At 43.4% G+C, this 21,444-nt stretch overlaps 1 protein-coding gene across 1 annotated transcript in view; it reads right to left on the bottom strand.

Moving 5' to 3' along the window:
* Window positions 1-21,444, bottom strand: part of slc17a7a (solute carrier family 17 member 7a) — a 49,245-nt gene that overhangs the window by 8,951 nt on the left and 18,850 nt on the right. The window contains exons 2-9 of the mRNA XM_038988734.1: window positions 11,077-11,329; window positions 9,127-9,245; window positions 7,128-7,242; window positions 6,765-6,852; window positions 3,187-3,273; window positions 2,113-2,255; window positions 1,647-1,796; window positions 354-486 (exon numbers count right to left, since the gene is read on the bottom strand). Coding sequence (XP_038844662.1) covers window positions 354-486; window positions 1,647-1,796; window positions 2,113-2,255; window positions 3,187-3,273; window positions 6,765-6,852; window positions 7,128-7,242; window positions 9,127-9,245; window positions 11,077-11,329 — 1,088 coding nt within the window. The remainder of the gene's footprint in view (window positions 1-353; window positions 487-1,646; window positions 1,797-2,112; window positions 2,256-3,186; window positions 3,274-6,764; window positions 6,853-7,127; window positions 7,243-9,126; window positions 9,246-11,076; window positions 11,330-21,444) is intronic.

The following is a 21,444-nucleotide window of genomic DNA, read 5'->3' as shown; positions in this document are numbered from 1 at the left end:
AGTGAAGTAGATAATAAACCAAAGTGAAATAAACAATAAAAAATAACAGTAAAAATTAAACTCTCATTACACTTGTTCTAAACATTGCACTTGTTCTTCACTGGTTGCCCTTTTCTTGTGGCAACAGGTGACACATCTTGCTGCTGTGATGGCACACTGTGGTATTTCACCCAGTAGATATGGGAATTTATACAAATTGGGTTTGTTTTCGAATCTAAGTTTCCCTTAAGTACAGATCTAGGATCAACTTCCCCTTCCCCAATCCTAACTTGAACCATTAGTGAGGGAAAAGCAAAACTGACCCCAGATCTGTGTCTATATAGGGTAAAGTTGACCATGGAGTGGCCTCTCACCTCCACAGTTCATGAGCTTCCTGACGTTGGTGGTGGTCATGATTTTGTGTGTTCTAAGGTAGTCGGCCAGCTGTCCCCCGATGGGCACAATGATGGTCATCACCAGATGTGGCAAGGCCGACACCATCCCCACCTGACAGAGAGAGAGAGAATTCACAAAATGGGACAAACACCAAATTAAGACTTTGCGTGCAGAATTCTGCAAAAACATCCTCTGTGTACAACTTAAAACATCAAACAATGCATGGAGAACAGAATTAGGACGATACCCCCTAATTATCAAAATCCAGAAAATAGTTGTTAAATTCCACCTAAAACGAAGCGATTCCCCAACCTTCTATAACAAAGCCATCACAAACATAAACAGACCCCACAGATCCCCAGGACAGCAACACAATTAGACCAAACCAAATCATGAGAAAACAAAAAGATAATTACTTGACACATTGGAAAGAATTTACCAAAAAACAGAGCAAACTGGAATGCTATTTGTCCCTAAACAGAGAGTACACAGTGGCAGAATACCTGACCACTGTGACTATGTACAGACTCAGTGAGCATAGCCTTGCTATTGAGAAAGGCTCCCGTAGTCAGACCTGGCTCTCAAGAGAAAACAGGCTATGTGCACACTGCCCACAAAATGAGGTGGAAACTGAGATGCACTTCCTAACCTCCTGCCAAATGTATGACCATATTAGAGACACATATTTCCCTGAGATCACAATGACCCACAAAGAATTCCAAAACAAACCCAATGTTTCTAAACTCCCATATCTACTGGGTGAAATACCACAGTGTGCATCACAGCAGCAAGATTTGTGACATTTTGCCACAAGTAAAGGTCAACCAGTGAAGAACAAACACCACAACCCATATTTATGTTTATTTATTTTCCTTTTTGTACTTTTTGCACATCAATATAACACTGTATATGTTAATTTTTTATTGTTTATTTCACTTTCGTTTATTATCTTTTTCACTTGCATTGTCAATGTAAACATATGTTTCCCATGCCCATTACTTTTTTCTTCCCAAAAACAAAAAATGTGAAACTATGGTGGGCCAAATTTAACCCGCAGACCACCAGTTGTTTTTCTCTGGGCTAGGGCTAGAGGCCACGGGATAGGTGATAGAGGCTAAGGGATAAGGGCTAGGCTAGGGGCTAGGGGATAGGGGCTAGGGGATAAGGGCTAGGCTAGGGGATAGGGGCTAGGGGATAGGGGCTAGGGGCTAGGTAATAGGGGCTAGGTAATAGGGGATAGGGGTTAATTCATAATTAAAACTCTGTCTCACCTTGCTGATCTCAAAGCCAAACACTTCCTCGAAGTAGGCCGGCTGGCTGATGAGAAGCAGGTAGAAAGTCCAGCTCCTGCAGAAGTTGGCTACGATAATGGCGTACACCGGCATGGACGTGAAGAATGCTCTCCACGGGGTTTTGAATTTCTGCAACAACGAGGAATGAGAGATGGTTGTGCTCACAGTCCTCACCAGTCCTCACCAGTCCTCACCAGTCCTCACACAGCAAAAAAGTGACATTATAGAAGGATGTGGTGTGTGTGTGTGTGTGTGTGCGTGTGTGTGTGTGTGTGTGTGTGTGTGTGTGTGTGTGTGTGTGTGTGTGTGTGTGTGTGTGTGTGTGTGTGTGTGTGTGTGTGTGTGTGTGTGCACAAGTCACAAGCAAAAAGAAAAGCGGTGGAGTGTGTGTGTGTTTGAAATTATTTGAAATAAAATGGTGTGTTTCATGCGTCTTTGTGCTTACCTGTAGAGGATTGGCAAAACCTGTTGACTCTCCGATGGCCTCCTCGATGTACTTCCTCTCCTCAGGGGTGATAGTGGGGTGGGCTGCCGGGCTTTCATACGACACCAGGATCCAGAACAGATACCATGCTATCCCAAAACTGCCTGGGAGAGGGAGGGAGAGGGAGAGAGAGGAGGAGAGAGGTAAAGGGGGAGAGAGAGGATGACAGAGGTAGAGAGATAAAGAGGAGAGAGAGGAGGAAAGAAGAAGAGATGTAAAGAGGAGAGGGAGTAGGAGAGAGGTAGAGGGGTAAAGAGGAGAGAGAGATGAGGAGAAAGATAAAGAGGAGAGAGAGGAGAGAGAGAGGAGGAAAGTTGTAGAGGTAAAGAGGAGAGAGAAAGGAGAGAGAGGAGGATAGAAGTAGGGGGGTAAAGGGGGAGAGAGGAGGGGAGTGGTAGAGAGGTAAAGAGGGGAGAGAGAGGAGGAGAGAGGTAGAGAGGTAAAGGGGGAGAGAGAGGAGGAGAGAGGTAGAGAGGTAAAGAGGAGAGAGAAAGGAGGAGAGAGGTAAAGGGGGAGAGAAATGAGAAGAGAGGTAGAGAGTTAAAGAGGGGCGAGAGAGGAGGAGAGAGGTAAAATGGAGAGAGAGAGCAGGGAGAGCGGAAGAGAGGTAAAGAGGGGAGAGAAGGGTAGGAAATGAGAAGGGTAGGAAATTAGAAGGGTGGAGTAGGGAGAAAGGTAGGGAGGTGGTCTCTACAGTACAGTACAGTGATGACATGTTTGCAATAACATAAGTTGTGTCAGTTTGGATGTCATTGTCACAGAAAAAATACCCAGCAAGCTCTTATTGGACCCATGTCTCTACCTCTCTCCTCCTATGAACTGGTGCTATACCGCTAGCTCCCCAAAGGAGGCTAGCACTGGCTAACTGAGTAGTCAGCATACCACTTTCAATAGTCTGGGCTACCAACACTGGGTCATGGGCAGTAGGCAGCTGAGCAGGGGCCACCCACTGTAAGCTTGCTGGGGTTTTATCTTAGGGGACCTGTATGGTGATGAGACAGTTAAACTCAGTACTGCCAGGTTGGTTTTACTCACCATAGACGTAGAAGACTGAAGGCCACCCTACATACTGAACCAACACCCCAGCAAGAGGCATGGCCACCACAGCTCCCGCATAGGAACCTGTGACACAAAGAAAGAGCAAGACACAGAAATATGGTACATTGATGTTTCTATTGTTGTTGTGTAAAGCCTCCGTCAGGCCAGATCTGAACACCTCAGCACCCACAATCAAAGTCAGTAGCAATAGCTAGCTAGCTAGCTCACGCAATATTTGGTTCTGGGTTTCGAGATTAGCTAGCAAGCTAACTAACTTACCTAGCCAACCAGCTAACTAACTAACTAACTAACTAACTAACTAACTAACTAACTAACTAACTAACTAACTAACTAACTTACCTAGCCAATGAACTAACTAACTAACTTACCTAGCCATCTAACTAACTAACTAACTAACTTACCTAGTCAACTAACTAACTAACTAACTTACCTAGTCAACTAACTAACTAACTAACTTACCTAGTCAACTAACTAGCTAACTAGCTAACTAACTAACTAACTAACTTACCTAGCCAATTAACTAACTAACTAACTAACTAACTAACTAACTAACTAACTTACCTAGCCAACTAGCTAACTAACTAACTAACTAACTAACTAACTAACTTACCTAGTCAACTAACTAACTAACTAACTAACTAACTAACTAACTAACTAACTAACTAACTAACTAACTTACTTACCTAGTCAACTAACTAACTAACTTACCTAGTCAACTAACTAACCAACTAACTAACTAACTTACCTAGTCAACTAACTAGCTAACTAACTAACTAACTAACTAACTAACTTACCTAGCCAACTAACTCACTTACCTAGTCAACTAACTAACTAACTAACTAACTAACTAACTAACTAACTAACTAACTAACTAACTTACCTAGTCAACGAACCAACTAACTAACTAAATTACTAACTAACTAACCTAGTCAACTAACCAACTAACTAACTAACTAACCTAGTCAACTAACCAACTAACTAACTAACTTACCTAGCTACCTAACTGAGGGGGGAAACAGTTAACTTACAGTAAGAACAGTTAATGATCTCTTTGCTATAAAAGATGACGCTGCCTCCAAACTGATAAGGTGGCTTCACTAATGTTTACACATTGACCCGTCCTGTTCATTGTCAATGCCTATGAAAAGTAATTCACAGCACAGGAGGTTGGTGGCACCTTAACTGGGGAGGACGGGCTCGTGGTAATGGCTGGAGTGGAATAAGTGGAATGGTATCAAATACATCAAACATATGGTTTCCATGGTTTCCAGGTGATTGATGCCATTCTATATGAGCCGTCCTCCCCTCAACAGCCTCCACTGATTCACAGCATTACACTTATAACCCGTTACATACTGTATGTGGACAGGGACAAAGTGAAATGTTTCTAACAGAAAACATTTAAAAGCATAACCATGGTAGCAGTTGACAGGGAAAACTTTTATCAGAACAAAGGTGAGGATACAAAAATTCAGAAGACCCAGTCCAAGCAATTACATTACTGTTGATATTTACATTTACAGGACTTTTCACAGCATTTGTCAAGAATAGAATCTGGAAATATGCTGGATACATTCAGTGGCATAATAAGAATATTCATGCAACATTTGGGCTAGGTGAAACATTAGGTGAAACATTAGGTGAAACATTTTATTTGGAACAAAGCCCTGCATCCCCACCATCACACAATTACTGTTGATGTTTATGCAATCCAACAACGGTCCACTACAATCCAACAACGGTCCACTACAATCCAACAACGGTCCATTACGATCCAACAACGGTCCATTACAATCCAACAACGGTCCACTACAATCCAACAACGGTCCACTACAATCCAACAACGGTCCATTACAATCCAACAACGGTCCATTACAATCCAACATCGGTCCATTACAATCCAACAACGGTCCATTACAATCCAACATCGGTCCATTACAATCCAACAACGGTCCATTACGATCCAACAACGGTCCATTACAATCCAACAACGATCCATTACAATCCAACAATGGTCCATTACAATCCAACAATGGTCCATTACAATCCAACAACGGTCCATTACAATCCAACAACGGTCCATTACAATCCAACAACGGTCCATTACAATCCAACAACGGTCCATTACAATCCAACAACGATCCATTACAATCCAACAACGGTCCATTACAATCCAACAATGGTCCATTACAATCCAACAACTGTCCATTACAATCCAACAACGGTCCATTACAATCCAACAACGGTCCATTACAATCCAACAACGGTCCACTACAATCCAACAACGGTCCATTACAATCCAACAATGGTCCATTACAATCCAACAATGGTCCATTACAATCCAACAACGGTCCATTACAATCCAACAACGGTCCACTACAATCCAACAACGGTCCATTACGATCCAACAACGGTCCATTACAATCCAACAACGGTCCACTACAATCCAACAACGGTCCATTACAATCCAACAACGGTCCACTACAATCCAACAACGGTCCATTACAATCCAACAACGGTCCACTACAATCCAACAATGGTCCATTACAATCCAACAACGGTCCATTACAATCCAACAACGGTCCATTACAATCCAACAACGGTCCATTACAATCCAACAACGGTCCACTACAATCCAACAACGATCCATTACAATCCAACAATGGTCCATTACAATCCAACAACGGTCCACTACAATCCAACAACGGTCCACTACAATCCAACAACGGTCCACTACAATCCAACAACGATCCATTACAATCCAACAATGGTCCATTACAATCCAACAACGGTCCACTACAATCCAACAACGGTCCATTACGATCCAACAACGGTCCACTACAATCCAACAACGGTTCACTACAATCCAACAACGGTCCACTACAATCCAACAACGGTCCATTACGATCCAACAACGGTCCATTACGATCCAACAACGGTCCATTACGATCCAACAACGGTCCACTACAAATCTCCATCTGGTTTAGGTAAAAGCATCATTTGAAAGCGCCTCAAATTTAAGCTCTTATCAGTGACCAAATCTGCCATTTTGATCTCTCAGACCTGGACCCTGGAGTGTAAAAGGCTACACACACTTCCTGCAGCTGAGAATGCATCAATGGAGGCTGTTGAGGGGAGGACGACTCATAATAATGTCTGGAACGGAGCGAATGGAATGGCATGTATTTGATCCCATTCCACCCATTCCACTCCAGCCATTACCACGAACCCGTCCTCCCCAATTAAGGTGCCAGGAACCTCCTGTGGAATGCATGCATACAGTATGTAGGAAGACAATGTGCTGCAATAGATTTATTTGGGATGTTACCAATAGGAACTTTACTATAATGTTGAGGTTGTTTATAAGCACATCTTAGCTACCCTCTTGACAAGAACATCAAGTAACATCACTAGTGGTTTGATCCAGTAATGTGTAGAGTAGTCTTTATTATCCCCGGGGGGGAAATTCATTCATTCATTGTGTGGTTTAAGAGAGAGAAAAAGGGAGGGAGAGCGTGAGAGGAAGTTTAAATCCATTTGTTTTAGTATCTTACCACAGAATGCTGTTGTGGCCAGTCGACTTCTCTCTAGAGGCGGGGCCCATTTGGCCCAGATCCCATGGCATGCTGGGTAAGATACGCCCTATAGGGAAGTAATGAAGTGATGCACACAGTAAATATCCAAACATAATATTCAACACACGGACGCAAGCACGCACGCACGCACGCACGCACGCACGCACGCACGCACGCACGCACGCACGCACGCACGCACGCACGCACGCACGCAAGCACGCACACACACACACACACACACACACACACACACACACACACACACACACACACACACACACACACACACACACACACACACACACACACACACACAGAGAGAGACAGATGCACTCTAAGTACCTCGACGAGGCCTTGGCATATCCTGACTAGTATGACACAGCTGTAGTGTGTACGAGCAGCAGATGGAATCAGCATGTTGAGAGTGGATGTGGCCACTATGGCGAAGCCAAACACTCTGAAACACACCAAGACAGAAACAGTCAGAGACAAACACTCTGAAACACACCAAGACAGAAACAGTCAGAGACAAACACAACCAGCCTTCATTTCAACCACTGAGAGCGATAGAGACCAGCATTCATTTCAACCACTGAGAGCGATAGAGACCAGCATTCATTTCAACCACTGAGAGCGATAGAGACCAGCATTCATTTCAACCACTGAGAGCGATAGAGACCAGGGTTCATTTCAACCACTGAGAGCGATAGAGACCAGCATTCATTTCAACCACTGAGAGCGATAGAGACCAGCTTTCATTTCAACCACTGAGAGCGATAGAGACCAGCCTTCATTTCAACCACTGAGAGCGATAGAGACCAGCATTCATTTCAACCACTGAGAGCGATAGAGACCAGGGTTCATTAGGGGTCAGTTTAATTTTCTATTTAGTTTAATTCAGAAAGTAATTATTGGCAAATATTTTCTATGAAGATGAAATATTTAAATTCTATAAAGATTTCAATTCATGAGCTGGTTTTCATTTCATTTCCTAAATTGACTGATATAAACATGTAATTGACCCCAACCCTAAGAGAAACGTCTTTGGTGTTATTGATGAGACTGTCCCAAGCTTTGTAGCAGTTCAAAATGTCTGATGGAAATCCTTGAATATAAGGGCTCCGTCTATACTTCATTAGTAATAAAATGAATACAGAACTTTTTGATTGAGGCAACATCCACAGCCATAGTTTAGTAGCCAATGTATACTGTTCTCTTAGTTTTTGTACCGCTTATAAATGTGTCAAGCCAACTGAGTGGCCTTGTGGTAGGACTGTCCACCCTGAGATTGGAAAGTAGGGGGTTCAATCCCCGGCCAAGTCATACCAAAGGCTGTATGAATGGTACCCGTCTACTTGGCCCTCTGCATTAAGGAGATAGATGTACTTGTTCATCAAGCTGCTTCACGCTACAGAAACAGGAGATAGATGTACTTGTTCATCAAGCTGCTTCACGCTACAGAAACAGGAGATAGATGTACTTGTTCATCAAGCTGCTTCACGCTACAGAAACAGGAGATAGATGTACTTGTTCATCAAGCTGCTTCACGCTACAGAAACAGGAGATAGATTCCTGTTATTATGAGGCTACTACTTATGAATAAGTCATATCGGACCCCTTCATGTTATCATAACACTACTGTTATTAGACGTTGTTTGGGGACGAAGGAGAAAGTGGGAAATATGATGTATATTTTAGTAAAATATAATGTATACTCTAGTCAAATATAATGTATACTTTAGTAAAATATAATGTTTACTTTAGTCAAATATATGGTATACTTTAGTCAAATATAATGTATACTCTAGTAAAATATAATGTTTACTTTAGTCAAATATAATGTATACTTTAGTCAAATGTAATGTATACTTTAGTAAAATATAATGTATACTTTAGTCAAATATAATGTATACTCTAGTAAAATATAATGTTTACTTTAGTCAAATATAATGTATACTTTAGTCAAATATAATGTATACTCTAGTAAAATATAATGTTTACTTTAGTCAAATATAATGTATACTTTAGTCAAATATAATGTATACTCTAGTCAAATATAATGTATACTTTAGTCAAATGAAGCCTAGTAGTAATAAAGTTGCCCTCCGACTACTTTGAGGAAAGGTATTGACATACAAAAAGGAAATCAGTCAATCAATACAGGAATAATGATCCCCAAGCTAAAACGTACTTACTTGTTAGCTTTATATTTTTGACACATGAAACCTCCAGGAATCTGTGTGACGATGTATCCTAAAATGTACTTATTTGTTAGCTTTATATTTTTGACACATGAAACCTCCAGGAATCTGTGTGACGATGTATCCTAAAATGTACTTACTTGTTAGCTTTATATTTTTGACATATAAAACCTCCGGGAATCTGTGTGACGATGTATCCCCAGAAGAAGGACCCGTGGATCATCCCCACGGTCTCTGGATCCCAGCTGAACTGTGCTGCCTGGGGGCAGAGAAACAGGAGGAGACACCATGGTTGTGTTCATAAGGCACCAAACATTATAAAACCATCTGGGCGCAAGGGACTACCTGGATATGTACATTAAGAAACGCTCATTTAGATTTTCAGTTGCAGAACATTTTGAAGCGTCGTTTCGTTGCGTGTCCTAATGAACACAACCCATGACTATGGATGTGTAGCGGAGTGGGTTCGTTAAATAATGCTTGAGTGATGAGAAACCTTGCCTGAGACCTGAAGACTTGTGTTAGCTTCCCAAGCACCTTGATAAAAGCTACACTTCAAAAGGTGCTGATTGTGATTATAAAGAAGTATTTTCAAGTCAAAGTACATTGTCCATTGACAGTATTTTTCTTCCTCTGCACAAAAATAAAGCTTGGACACACTCCAACCTCAGCGAGGTCGGAAACAACCGGAAGCGGTTTTCATTGATTCAGTATCTTCAACCTAGCTTGCTATTCCCCTGAAAAATGGATGTGTGGACCCCGCTCAGGTATTTATTTTACACCTGCTACGTTAGGTTACACACACTGTGAGCCTCCAAGCCCAAAGTTACAACCTTTGTTGTGGCCTGTAGCCAGTCCTCCCCTAACCTGACCTGACCCCAACCCTCCTCTTCCCACAACACTAGCTAGCAAGGTTATTTGCTACCATTCAGACAGCGAAGAAAGTAGGGAAGAACCCTCTTCAAGAAAATGGTTCTTTGAGTAGAAAGAGTGCCACATAGAACCATTGGTCACTTCAAAGAGCCTCCCTTTTTCAGACATTTACATTTGAGTCGTTAGCACAAACAGTCTTAGTAAGTAAATGTTTTCCTCAATAAAGCAGACAGTCTTAGTAAGTAAATGTTTTCCTCAATAAAGCAGACAGTCTTAGTAAGTAAATGTTTTCCTCAATAAAGCAGACAGTCTTAGTAAGTAAATGTTTTCCTGAATAAAGCAGACAGTCATAGTAAGTAAATGTTTTCCTGAATAAAGCAGACAGTCATAGTAAGTAAATGTTTTCCTCAGTAAAGCAGACAGTCATAGTAAGTAAATGTTTTCCTCAGTAAAGCAGACAGTCATCGTAAGTAAATGTTTGCCTCAATAAAGCAGACAGTCATAGTAAGTAAATGTTTTCCTCAGTAAAGCAGACAGTCATCGTAAGTAAATGTTTTCCTCAATAAAGCAGACAGTCATAGTAAGTAAATGTTTGCCTCAATAAAGCAGACAGTCATAGTAAGTAAATGTTTTCCTCAATAAAGCAGACAGTCATAGTAAGTAAATGTTTTCCTCAATAAAGCAGACAGTCATAGTAAGTAAATGTTTTCCTCAATAAAGCAGACAGTCATAGTAAGTAAATGTTTGCCTCAATAAAGCAGACAGTCATAGTAAGTAAATGTTTTCCTCAATAAAGCAGACAGTCTTAGTAAGTAAATGTTTTCCTCAATAAAGCAGACAGTCATAGTAAGTAAATGTTTTCCTCAATAAAGCAGCCATCAGCAAAGTCAGAGCCACAATCTTAGAAAAAAGGTTCCACAAGGGTTATTCAGCTGTCCTATATAGGATAACCCTTTTTGGTTCCATGCAGGACTGTTTCGGTTTCAGGTAGAACCTTTTCCCAAAAGTGTTCTACCTGGAACCAAAAATAATCATTTTCCAAATGGGTTTTTACCTGGAACCAAAAGTGTTCTACCTGGAACCGAAAAGGATTCTTTAAAGGGTTCTCCTATGGGGACAGCCAAAGAACCCTTTTAGGTTCTAGATAGCACCTTTTTTCTAAGAGTGTAGGAAGAAAATAGAAGTGTGAGTGTAAGTGCCAGAACAGTGTGCCTCACCACCAGGACCTCCTTGTTGCCCTTCCAGACGGTGTGGTCGTTGACCATGCTGACGATGGCCACGCCCAGGTTGCAGCGGATGCCGAAGGAGATGCAGAAGCCCAGGCCTGAGAGGATGGCGATGATGTAGCGACGGGGAAGGCCGAAGCAGGTGCAGTCCACCACGGGCATCTCCTTCTCCTCCACAAGCTCTGGGCGGCCCTCGGCCGAAAGCTCGATGGTCTCGCCATTGGGCTGACGCTTTTCTAGGATTCTGGTGAAGAGCAGAGGGAGAGAGAGGGACAAAGTTAGTAGTAATAATAATAATTACACATGGTATTTATGTAGCGCTTTTCAAGGACCCAATGTCGCTTTACAATTTTATAAAAGAAAAACGAGAAACTGAAACCTAGTAAGAATTGAATAGTGTTAGAATTGAACCCTGTGGTGCTCCGGTGGGGCTCAGTTGGAAGAAGGAGCATTGTGCTAACAACAGCAAGGTCGTGGGTTCAATTCCCATATAATACAAATAAAAAAAACTTTATTTAACTCGGCAAGTCAGTTAAGAACAAATTCGTATTTACAGTGACAGCCGAGGAACAGTAGGTTAATTGCCTTGTTCAGGGGCAGAACGACAGATTTTTACCTTGTCAGCTCAGGGATTTGATCTAAAAACCTTATGGTTACTGACCCAACGCTCTAACCACTAGGCTACCTGCCTTTAACCACTAGGCTACCTGCCGCCCCGAATCACATAGTATACTTCAAATGAATGCACTCGCTGTACTGTAAGTCTCCTTGGTTGAAGGCGTCTGTTAGTGTCATGTAGTGTTAATAAGCAGAGAGAATGTGGACCAATGCAACAGCCAAGTCAAATTTCCATTGATGTGTCGAAAGGACACCTTTTTGTAAACCAACGTGTTCGTAATGTCGACAAGGTCAGGGTCATCTACATGTTTACCAGGGTTGGGCTCAATTCCCTTTTCAGTTCAGTCATGAATTTCAGTTTGACGCTAGAGATGACTACATGACCATTTTTTGAAGGGCCTGGGAGGTCGTAAGCCCTGCCCCGCCCCGCCCGCACACAAGTATTTCTTATAACAACCCCAGCCGTGGTAAAACATGAACATCACTGATACTGTGGATAGCATGACTGCTTCACAACCAGAAGGTTGTAGATCCGAGTCCCGGTTGGGCTACCCCCCCCCCCTGAATTCAGTACTGTGTTTTGGCAATCCACACAGACTGCATTAACATGGCCCTAGCCATGTGTACACATGGTTAAGAGATCAAGCAAACATTTCACATAGATTTTCTTTCCACAGTCTTATAGGGGTTTAATGATCCAAAAGCCTGTCTCTCCCAAGCTTGCACACACACAATCAGACACACGCCGACACACGCCGACACATGCCGACACACACACACACACACACACACACACACACACACACACACACACACACACACACACACACACACACACACACACACACACACACACACACACACACATATGTTAAGGTCATCTCTGAATCAGCAACTCCCCCTGTGTGGGAGCATCTGTTGTTTGCCTGGTCCCTAGGTGGGTGGGTACCAGCTATGGCACATTCCCCCAGTCTTCAGTCCTTCACTGTAGCCTATACCTGCTGCTGCCCTGGCACTGACCACTCTGTCACACACACACAGTCACACACACACACTTTGGACACTAAAGCGCAGTTCAGTTCAGAGTCCAAAGCAGCCGAGTCGTGATCGTCCGGCGTCCCGTTGTTACATCAAATCAAATCAAATCACATTTCATTTGTCACATGCGCAGTGAAATGCTTACTTACAAGCCCTTAACCAACAATGCAGAATTTTTGATCTTGCTCTGCGATCACCATCTGCAGGGAACGCACAGCCCGACCATGCACCCCCACCCCCAAATTCTCAACCAAAGCATCTCTGTGTACGTAGCTCCTATTCATTTCACTGTGGTGTCGGCTGCAGAAATGGCTTCAGCCACGCTGAGAATTCAAAAAGCATGAAAGCCAACGGTCTAGTATTCTAGAACTCTGCTGTGCGGACCATCACTGATAAGCTCTTAGCCCTTCTGACACTGTCCACTCTGTCATACACACACTGGAACCAGCACACAGCCACACAGAGCTGTGGTATCTAATCAAATGTGGAGCCGTGTAACCACGGTGAAGACGTAGCCTGCCATACAGAACCTTGGACCTTGATAACAAAACCACCATGATCATTATTATTGGAGCGTGAACGCACACACACACACACACACACACACACACACACACACACACACACACACACACACACACACACACACACACACACACACACACACACACACACACACACACACACACACACACACACACACACAATCACAGTATATAAGCAATGGCTAATTTCACCTATAGCTAGCATGGCAAAGAAAGAGAGAGTGAGAAAGGGACAGGGACAAAGTTAGAGAGAGAATGAGAGAGGGGTAGAGAGAGAGACCGAGAGGGGTAGAGAGAGAGACCGAGAGGGGTAGAGAGAGAGACCGAGAGGGGTAGAGAGAAACTGAGAGAGGGGTAGAGAGAGAGACCGAGAGGGGTAGAGAGAGAGACAGAGAGAAGGGTAGAGAGAGAGAATGAGAGAGGGGTAGAGAGAGAGAATGAGAGAGGGGTAGAGAGAGAGAATGAGAGAGGTGTAGAGAGAGAGACCGAGAGGGGTAGAGAGAAACCGAGAGAGGGGTAGAGAGAGAGACCGAGAGGGGTAGAGAGAGAGACAGAGAGAGGGGTAGAGAGAGAGAATGAGAGGGGTAGAGAGAGAGACAGAGAGAGGGGTAGAGAGAGAGAATGAGAGAGGTAGAGAGAGAGACAGAGAGAAGGGTAGAGAGAGAGACAGAGAGAGGGGTAGAGAGAGAGAATAACAGAGGGGTAGAGAGAGAGACAGAGAGAGGGGTAGAGAGAGAGAATGAGAGAGGTAGAGAGAGAGACAGAGAGAGGGGTAGAGAGAGAGAATGAAAGAGGTAGAGAGAGAGACAGAGAGAAGGGTAGAGAGAGAGACAGAGAGAGGGGTAGAGAGAGAGAATAACAGAGGGGTAGAGAGAGAGACAGAGAGAGGGGTAGAGAGAGAGAATGAAAGAGGTAGAGAGAGAGACAGAGAGAAGGGTAGAGAGAGAGACAGAGAGAGGGGTAGAGAGAGAGAATAACAGAGGGGTAGAGAGAGAGACAGAGAGAGGGGTAGAGAGAGAGACAGAGAGGGACAGAAACAGAATTAGAGAGACAGAATGACAGAGGGGTAGAAAGATATACAGAATGAGAGAGGGGTAGAGAGAGAGACAGAGAGGGACAGAGACAGAATTAGAGATGTTTTGTTTGTGTGTGTGTGTGTGTGTGTGTGTATATAGGTGTGTGTGTATAGGTGTGTGTGTTTGTGTGTATATACTGTAGGTGTGTGTGTATAAGTGTGTTTGTGCGAGTGTGTGTGTGTGTGTGTATATATATAGGTGCGTGTAGGTGTGTGTGTGTGTGTATCGGTGTGTGTTTGTGTGTGTTTTAGTGTGTGGCTGCATGTGCATGTGTGTGTGTGTGTATACAGCGTCACACAGGAGCTCACAGGCTGTCTGGTTTCCATGGAGGATCCAGTTACTCAGTGAGGTCGAGAAAAGCAGACGGAATCACTGCTAGGAGTCATTGGGTTCCAAAGAGTTGATTCATTGTGAATCAGTCCGGACTAAATCAAATAGAATGTCTAAATAGAAAGACTAATCCTTTATTCAAATCAAGTGATTTAGAGATTCCTGAAGATGATTCTTGCCTCACTCTATTCTCCTCTTCCATTATTTTTCTCCCACAAGTATGAACACACACACACTGAACACACACACAGACAAACACTGAACACACACACAGACACACACTGAACACACACACAGACACACAATAAGCATTTCACTGTAAGGTAGACCTGTTGTATTCGGCGCATGTGACAAATACAATTTGATTTGAATGAACACAAATACACACCACACACAAGCAAGTCCAACTCTTAGATTGATTAAATATTAATAGATTTTTGGGGGAGATTAATTATTGAGTTATCCCTCTTCTAATATTCTCTGTCTTTCCCTCGTCTCTTTCTCTCTCTCTCTCTCTCTCTCTCTCTCTCTCTCTCTCTCTCTCTCTCTCTCTCTCTCTCTCTCTCTCTCTCTCTCTCTCTCGCTGTCTCTCTCTCTCTCTCGCTGTCTGTCTGTCTGTTTGTCTGTCTATCTGCACTGACAAAAAATATATAAACGCAACATGTAAAGTGTTGGTCTCTATGTTTCATGAGCTGAAATAAAAGATCCCAGAAATATTCTCCAGATGCGCAAACAGCTTATTTCTTTCAAATTTTGTGCACGAATTTGTTTAAATCGCTGTTTGTGAACATTTCTCCTTTGCCAAGATAATCCATCCACCTGACAGGTGTGGCATATCAAGAAGCTGATTAAACAGCATTATCATTACACAGGTGCATGCTGATTGCACGAATGTCCACCAGAGCTGTTGCCAGAGAATTTAATGTTCATTCCTCCACCATAAGAAACCTCCAACGTCGTTTTAGAGAATTTGTCAGTACGTCCAACCGGTCTCATAACCGCAGACCACATGTAACCACGCCAGCCCAGGACCTCCACATCCGGCTTCTTTGCCTTTGAGATCATCTGAGACCAGCCACCCAGACAGCCGATGAAACTGAGGCGTATTTCTGTCTGTAATAAATCCCTTTTGTGGGGGGAAAATTATTTTGATTGGCTGGGCCTGGCTCCCTAGTGGCTGTGCCCCTGCCCAATCATGTGAAATCCATAGATTATGGCCTAATGCATTTATTTCAATTGACTGATTTCCTTAGATGAACTCTAAATCAATAAAATCGTTGAAATTGTTGCATGTTGCGTTTATATTTTGGTTCAGTATATCTCTCTGTCTGTATGTTGGTCATGCTCTTATGCAGCTTGTGCTGCAGCTTGTACCTCCCCCTTTCAACAAAGCACATTTGTTGTAATCCCTTCAAACGCTGAAAACACGCAATCAGTAAGACGCAAACCAAGAACAGCAAAACTTGGTTCTACATTGAAATGTACATAATATTTATTTAGCAAAGTAGTGTACAGTATATTGTTATATTGACTAATACAATGTATAGATAGAGGGATAAAAAAAACGTTTATTTGGATGTAAACAGGATTAAATGTTATGCCCTCCCTCCCTCCCTCCCTCCCTCCCTCCCTCCCTCCCTCCCTCCCTCCCTCCCTCCCTCCCTCCCTCCCTCCCTCCCTCCCTCCCTCTCTATCTCTATCCTATCCCCTGCTACTATACCTCTTCCGGTGTATTCTCCCTCCCTCCTCACTCGCTCTCTCCCTTTTTCCATCTCTCATGCGCTGGTCAAGTGATCCCAATCTCTCCTCCCACTCCCTCTTAATCTGTCACAACATTCAGATTAGGATTACCCAAAAATATTTACTTCCAGAAATGAATATGGAGGAATAAACGATGGCATCAACCGCAACACATACTACCATCCCCCGCTACGCTAGTGGGTCATCCTCTAGTCCTCATTCTACCTCTCCATCCTCTAGTCTTTATTCTACCTCTCCATTCTCTAGTCCTCATTCTACCTCTCCATCCTCTCGTCCTCATTCTAACCTCTCCATCCTCTAGTCCTCATTCTACCTCTCCATCCTCTAGTCCTCATTCTACCTCTCCATCCTCTAGTCCTCATTCTACATCTCCATCCTCTAGTCCTCATTCTACCTCTCCATCCTCTAGTCCTCATTCTACCTCTCCATCCTCTAGTCCTCATTCTACCTCTCCATCCTCTAGTCCTCATTCTACCTCTCCATCCTCTAGTCCTCATTCGACCTCTCCATCCTCTAGTCCTCATTCGACCTCTCCATCCTCTAGTCCTCATTCTACCTCTCCATCCTCTAGTCCTCATTCTACCTCTCCATCCTCTAGTCCTCATTCTACCTCTCCATCCTGTAGTCCTCATTCTACCTCTCCATCCTGTAGTCCTCATTCTACCTCTCCATCCTCTAGTCCTCATTCTACCTCTCCATCCTCTAGTCCTCATTCTACCTCTCCATCCTCTAGTCCTCATTCTACCTCTCCATCCTCTAGTCTTTATTCTACCTCTCCATCCTCTAGTCTTTATTCTACCTCTCCATCCTCTAGTCTTTACTTTTCTCTGGCTGTCTTTATTCTATAGTGCAACACCATCTCTCTCTCTCTATCTAACTCTCTCTCTAACTCTCTGTTTCTCTCTCTCTCTCTCACTCACTCTCTTTTCCACTCTCTCCCTCTAACTCTAACACACTCAACCCATCTGCTCCAACATTTCTTTCCCTAACTCCACCCTTTCTTTTATATCTTTCTTTTTTGGATGGACATACAGTATTCTTTACTAACCATCTCGGTTTTAACAACAAGTCACACTTGGGGAATTCCACAGATTATTCAATTGAGTTCATGAGAAGGATGACTGGTACACTAAGCATTGATGTATGCTAGGATTGTTTAGCATACTTACTTACTTATGTGTACTACACCGTATTTCAAATATCAAAATAAGATAAACTAGTCAGATTTCTTTCCTTCAATATGCAGATTTGATTGAGATGACACAGTTTCTTTGTCTAAAGTAAGCAATTTGGATGTGGTGGCCAGCCCACCACAACAATAACATATTTGATAATATATTGTTTATTTATAATATTAAGTCCCTTTGGATTTCCTTTAGCACATTTGGGATTTTAGCACCTCTAACAATCTGCTGAATAATGGTATCCATGGTATCCATCCACCCAATACAAATGGAGGAGATGAAATGGTGACTAAACACCAGAGTGCTACCAGCCCCATCACAGCTGAGCTGAGTGGTGGGGACGTTGCAGGAGGGCCTTCATTAACCATCAGCCTTTGAATTGAGACCCAACGAGACAGATTGCAGCCCGACACCGGCACACATGCTACCTGCTAACGAGACTAGCCCACGGCGCTAATTAATGTTAATTACACTTCTATTCAGTCAAAGGGCTGCTCTTTCCCCCACGGTGTGTGGTCTCTGGTCCAGGGCGTCCGCAGTACTCTAGTGGGACGTCCTCTACAGTCTCTTTAACCTAGGAGCACTATCAAGGTGGCTAAATTCACTGGAAATGTTCATTTAATATATTCTGGAAATTAACTTTTCAATTTATTAAATTCAAAACGTAATTCAGTAAGTATATGAACACATTCAATGAATGGATAGAATTTCCATCCATCTCCTGAATGGACAAAATCAAAATGGAACAGAGCCCCCATCCTGATCACTGTATCAATGTGACTCAGCGTAACTGAAAGGAAGTTGGTGAAAAGGAGAGTTTTCTTAAGCCCAGAAATTCTCTCCCTGTTTCAGTCCGTTTTCTTCCGTTTGGTGCCTAGTGAACACGACTGATGTCAATTACGCTGTAACTAAAAGGTCTGTCCCTCTTCTGCTGCCATAACCTCTGTGATGATGTATTAACACTGTAAAACTCTCTGTTTCTGGTTGGTAGCTAGTCATGGACCAGGTATGAGACCACAAGATATGTAACCCTCTGGCATGTTACAAGCATCCAGCACCATCATCATCATCACCAACATCATCATCATCACCATCATCACCATCATCCTCACAATCTTCACCACCACCATCATCATCATCACCACCACCACCATCATCATCACCACCACCATCATCATCATCACCATCATCATCACCACCATCATCATCAACATCACCATCATCATCATCACCATCAACATCATCATCACCAACACCACCACCACCATCACCACCATCATCACCAACACCACCACCACCATCACCATCATCACCACCATCATCATCATCATCATCACCATCACCACCAACATCATAATCATCAGCATCATCACCACCACCATCATCACCATCATCATCATCATCACCACCACCAACATCATAATCATCACCATCACCATCATCACCACCATCATCATCATCATTACCATCACCATCATCACCACCATCACCACCATCATCATCATTATCACCATCACCACCATCATCAACATCACCACCATCACCACCACCATCATCAACATCATCATCACCACCATCATCACCATCATCATCATCATCACCATCATCACATCACCATCATCACCACCACCATCATCAACATCATCATCCCCACCATCATCATCATCACCATCATCATCATCATCATCACCATCATCATCTTTCTGTGTCAGCTGATGCAGTTCATATAGTGTGTTCTGATTGGTCTCAGCTGGCAGCAGTTAAGAGGTAGGAAACACACACACACATAATGAAGAGGTAGGAAACGAGACATGAGGCATGAGTCAGATGACCCTAGGCACTGTATTAATGATGTCAGGAAGAAGGAATCCAGTGTAACACATGGGGATGTGTGAAATTCACTCCTTAGCCTGAAAGATCCCCACCTGCTACCGAATAGCTGGGTAAGACACTTCAGGAGGGCGGTCAGGTGTGTTTGCGAGGCAGAGATTCTGGGTTAGAGCCTTGGTATGAGCCGAAACAGGAGGAAGCGGTACTCGCTAAGCAAACATAGAGACGTCTGTTACACTAGAAAACAATTGATGTTTACCGGTACCTCGGCATTCCCAAAATGTTAGTAGGGACATTCTGAGAAGGTTTAAAATGTCAACTTCTCTAAAAGTTCTCTGAACTATGAACTGGGGTTCCCAGGGATGCTCCCCAATGAGATGGCTATAATGTTTTCTCTATGAACACTGGACAAAAACCCATTCCAGAAATGTCAAAAACAAACAGTAATGAGATGTGGTCATGCTAACGTTAGTTGTACACCAAATTGGGACTCCATTGGAAAGTTACCTAATGTTGCAGGAATGTTCGCTGTTTGCTGGGAAGAGGTTCCTGGGCCATTCAGAGACAGGTCAGACAGTACTATGCCGACCGCCTGGAGCAGACCAGGTACAAATACTGCACTTTAAATGTTGGAAATACTTGTGGTTGATTTAGCGATCCTGGCCTGCAAAGTTTGCGCTTTGGAACAGTTCCATTGGTTCCATCGTTCCATTGTGCCTGATAGGAACACTTTTCTTTGGTTCCATCGTTCCATTGTGCCTGATAGGAACACTTTTCTTTGGTTCCATCGTTCCATTGTGCCTGATAGGAACACTTTTCATTGGTTCCATCGTTCCATTGTGCCTGATAGGAACACTTTTCTTTGGTTCCATCGTTCCATTGTGCCTGATAGGAACACTTTTCTTTCTTTTTTTCTGTCCGTTTTTTTTAACGGTGGCCTTTTTTAAACTGAATACAACACGTTGACAGTCGAGGAATATGATTATCATTAAATTGAGGGGACAGCAGATAATTCAGGTCCTCTTTTCATTGCTGTTCCAGTCAAATGTCAAATAGCAACCTTGGTTTATTCAAAGGGTACATTTCAGCCTTGACTGTGTGTGCAGCGTGAAGCACTGCACTACCCATAATGCAATGAGAGCATAGCATGGTCATTTGTTTCACATTTTTCAGCAGAAGGCTAAAGTGAATCAGATGTGGCCTTAAGCTGACAGTATCTGCTGTTGACTTGCAGATAAGATAACACATGCATGCACATATCTCCTGTACATGTACAGCCAGTCCCAGCTAGTCCCTCTGGTGGCACTACGGAATCCATATCTACATGTACAGCCAGTCCCAGCTTGTCCCTCTGGTGGCACTACGGAATCCATATCTACATGTACAGCCAGTCCCAGCTAGTCCCTCTGGTGGCACTACGGAATCCATATCTACATGTACAGCCAGTCCCAGCTAGTCCCTCTGGTGGCACTACGGAATCCATATCTACATGTACAGCCAGTCCCAGCTAGTCCCTCTGGTGGCACTACGGAATCCATATCTACATGTACAGCCAGTCCCAGCTTGTCCCTCTGGTGGCACTACGGAATCCATATCTACATGTACAGCCAGTCCCAGCTAGTCCCTCTGGTGGCACTACGGAATCCATATCTACATGTACAGCCAGTCCCAGCTAGTCCCTCTGGTGGCACTACGGAATCCATATCTACATGTACAGCCAGTCCCAGCTAGTCCCTCTGGTGGCACTATGGAATCCATATCTACATGTACAGCCAGTCCCAGCTTGTCCCTCTGGTGGCACTACGGAATCCATATCTACATGTACAGCCAGTCCCAGCTAGTCCCTCTGGTGGCACTACGGAATCCATATCTACATGTACAGCCAGTCCCAGCTAGTCCCTCTGGTGGCACTATGGAATCCATATCTACATGTACAGCCAGTCCCAGCTTGTCCCTCTGGTGGCACTACGGAATCCA

This window comes from Salvelinus namaycush, chromosome 3 (assembly GCF_016432855.1).
Source record: "Salvelinus namaycush isolate Seneca chromosome 3, SaNama_1.0, whole genome shotgun sequence".
NCBI classification, from domain to species: Eukaryota; Metazoa; Chordata; class Actinopteri; order Salmoniformes; family Salmonidae; genus Salvelinus; species Salvelinus namaycush.
This window is presented reverse-complemented; position numbering and strand designations above follow the sequence as displayed.